This window comes from Poecilia latipinna, unplaced genomic scaffold (assembly GCF_001443285.1).
Source record: "Poecilia latipinna isolate Pla-1442-1.1 unplaced genomic scaffold, P_latipinna-1.0 Scaffold3278, whole genome shotgun sequence".
Classification (NCBI taxonomy): domain Eukaryota; kingdom Metazoa; phylum Chordata; class Actinopteri; order Cyprinodontiformes; family Poeciliidae; genus Poecilia; species Poecilia latipinna.
In genome coordinates this window covers 19,250-22,073 of record NW_015115894.1, presented here as the reverse complement: position 1 = coordinate 22,073, position 2,824 = coordinate 19,250, and the positions used below count along the sequence as shown (strand labels likewise).

The following is a 2,824-nucleotide window of genomic DNA, read 5'->3' as shown; positions in this document are numbered from 1 at the left end:
AAAGAAAAAACGACGCGCACATTGCGCAAAACTCTGAAACAGGAGAAGTGGGACATAAAACGGAGCGACGAACTAGATGTGAATTATGGCATAAAAACAGAGAATCCGACACTGAACAGTGAAAAATCAACACATGATGTGAAACACATGACGATTAGGCAGCGCAGCAGGTGATGAGTGAAGATTAATGATGGTCAATAAATGATAAAATAAATCTAGCAACTGGAAATAAACTAAAGTGATACAATAAACCAAGAGAGGATAATAATCAAAGGAAACTAAATGGAAATGAGCCTACAAATTATTTGGTGGGGGGCAGTGAGGGACCTGGATAAAGGCTAGGGGGGACCTGGCCTGAAAAAGGTTGAGAAACACTGGTTTAAGGCATCAAATAAACCGCTACCTGAGCTCATACAGAAAATGTTTTTTGTAAAAGAAGGAGGGTATAACTTAAGGGGTTACTCAAACTTAAGGTATACACACAAGAAAGAGCTTTTGTATTTCAATTCATGGTGTAAAATTATGGAACAAGTTAAATGAGGAGTTAAAACAAAGTCAAAATCTAATACAATCTAAAAGGAAATATAAGGTGGTCAGAAATATCGAGCATTAGCACAAATGTGTATATGTGTATTGAAGCTAATGCATACAAGTGTGTGTGGGTATAGATGTATATATTTAGACATGTACACCCAGATAAAATGGAACATTAATTGACCTATGTTTTTTTTCCCATTTTATTTATTTTAATAACGAGGGTCCCTCTGAACATATTGTACAAGTTTGCGGGGTAGGAGTTCATAAGTTTCTTACTTCTTCCTGCTTCTTTTTGAGCATGTTAAGATTATTGTGGTACAAAAAATATGTGTCTTATGCATTCCTTGTTCACGTGTTAACTTATACTTCTATCATGTTTGAAATAAATAAATAAATGCTTCTCCTTTAAAGGAGGCAGAACTGGTGAAAGAGGGTAGAGGGTGGAGTAACACTTTCACCACTAGTGGCAGGGCTTGAAATTACAACTGTTTGCCTCTTCATGCATGTCTAAGCAGACCATGGAGATCTCAGAAAACATACAAGTCTGGAGGAAAAACCCAAAGCATAGTACACCATCTAGCCAACCATCCACACCACTCTACCTCCTCCCTGGCAATGATCATGTTGTCCTGGACATCTCCAAACACTGTAGGCTGGATGAAGTAGCCTCTATCTGCAGCCACTCCTCCTCCACACATCAGCTTGGCACCTTCTCTCTTCCCACTGCTGATGTAGCCCAGAATCTTGTTGAACTGCTCCTGATCTACCTGGAAACATCACAGAAGGAACAGCATGTCAAGTCCATACTAAAGTTAGTCAACTTCAAAAGACCCTGAATGTACCGAAAACGGTCACCGTGACCTTGGTGAACATTTTGGGGAAAACCCGATATGTACAGGCGTAAACTCAGCGCGAGCGTTGTAGCTCATGTTGCCCCAAACCCCCCCTATACCCCTATATGGGACAAAGTGGGCGAGGTAAGCTGCTGCATTCAATTTGACACGTCCTCCTTGTGCTCCCACTACATGCCTCGACCAAAGGGTGCGTTCACACCAAACGCGTTTTGAGTGTCAGGCGCATCTGGTTTACTTTTAAAGTAGGGTTGCCACCTTTCAGAAATAAAAATAAGGGATGCCCACCACAGCACGTGTCACCCTACTCTCATGGGGTGGGATTGTTAAGTTTTGCAACGGAATGACCGTGAATTAGCAGCGCTGCTAGCAGCTCATTTCTCTGAAGAGCTGACAGTAATAAAGAGAAAAGCAGAGAAGATCTGAGATCTGTCATAGATCTGAGTTGTGCCGACAGTGTAAAACACCAGAACTACACAATGTTAGCTTGGTGTGATGTGAATTTTATTTTTCGTTTGAATTTAAAAAATAATAAAGTTCATGATCTGAGTATTCATCTTTATGATTGGGCCTGGACATTTTATTTACAAGACAAAATAAAATATCTGGATTTATTTAATCCATCAGAAACAGAACCTTGAGGTTCTCCGTTGCTGAGTGTTGCTGCAAGTCAGCAGAGAAATAACCGCAGCTGCTGCACTCCAGATCTTGCGCAACAGCTGAATCTCCCCACTGGACTAGAACCGAACCGAATCACACATTAACCTATTATTGAAAGCAACTTGCCACTGGAAAGTGTCGTAAGATGCCCTTGTGGAGCTGGGGTAACTGTTGTGCTGTTCGTGGCTTTACTCTAATAATCAGACTACATTTAGTTTGTGGCTGCAGCAAGTTCAAGATAACCCACATCTGCATCCGAAGCAACTGAGTCAGTGAAGTAGCTATGCTAGTGCAGGTAGCTACATATGCTAGTGCGGGTAGCTACATATGCTAGTGCGGGTAGCTACATATGCTAGTGCGGGTAGCTACATATGCTAGTGCGGGTAGCTACATATGCTAGTGCGGGTAGCTACATATGCTAGTGTGACTTGAAGAAATGCGGCCATTTCTTCAAGTCGCCATCGCTCCCTGCAATAGCTGTAGGTTGCGGGGAGTAAACCTACAGTAAACTGATAGTCACATTTAAGCTTTGATCGCTGGCGTTCCCACATATTTTATAGCCTACAAGCTCTGAAGAAAGCCGGTTAGCGTTAGGGTAACATGTAAACAAATGGTAGTTCCGGCTTGCGGCGGAAGTTGCGCCCATAATTCACGCAAAGCATCATGGGGCATAGGAATAAGGTGGATAGGCTTCACCCTTTAAGGCAGGGGTCACCAACTCCAGTCCTCCAGGGCTACCATCCTGCAACTTTTAGATGCGTCTCTGCTCAAACACA

The 2,824-nt window shown here is 42.4% G+C and overlaps 1 protein-coding gene across 1 annotated transcript in view; it reads right to left on the bottom strand.

The window, feature by feature from the left end:
* Positions 1-2,824, bottom strand: part of LOC106940554 (aldehyde dehydrogenase, mitochondrial-like) — a gene marked incomplete at its 5' end in the record, with an annotated part of 29,796 nt that overhangs the window by 13,940 nt on the left and 13,032 nt on the right. Inside the window, one exon of the mRNA XM_015023331.1 lies at positions 1,140-1,304. Within this exon, the coding sequence (XP_014878817.1) occupies positions 1,140-1,304 (165 nt within the window). The remainder of the gene's footprint in view (positions 1-1,139; positions 1,305-2,824) is intronic.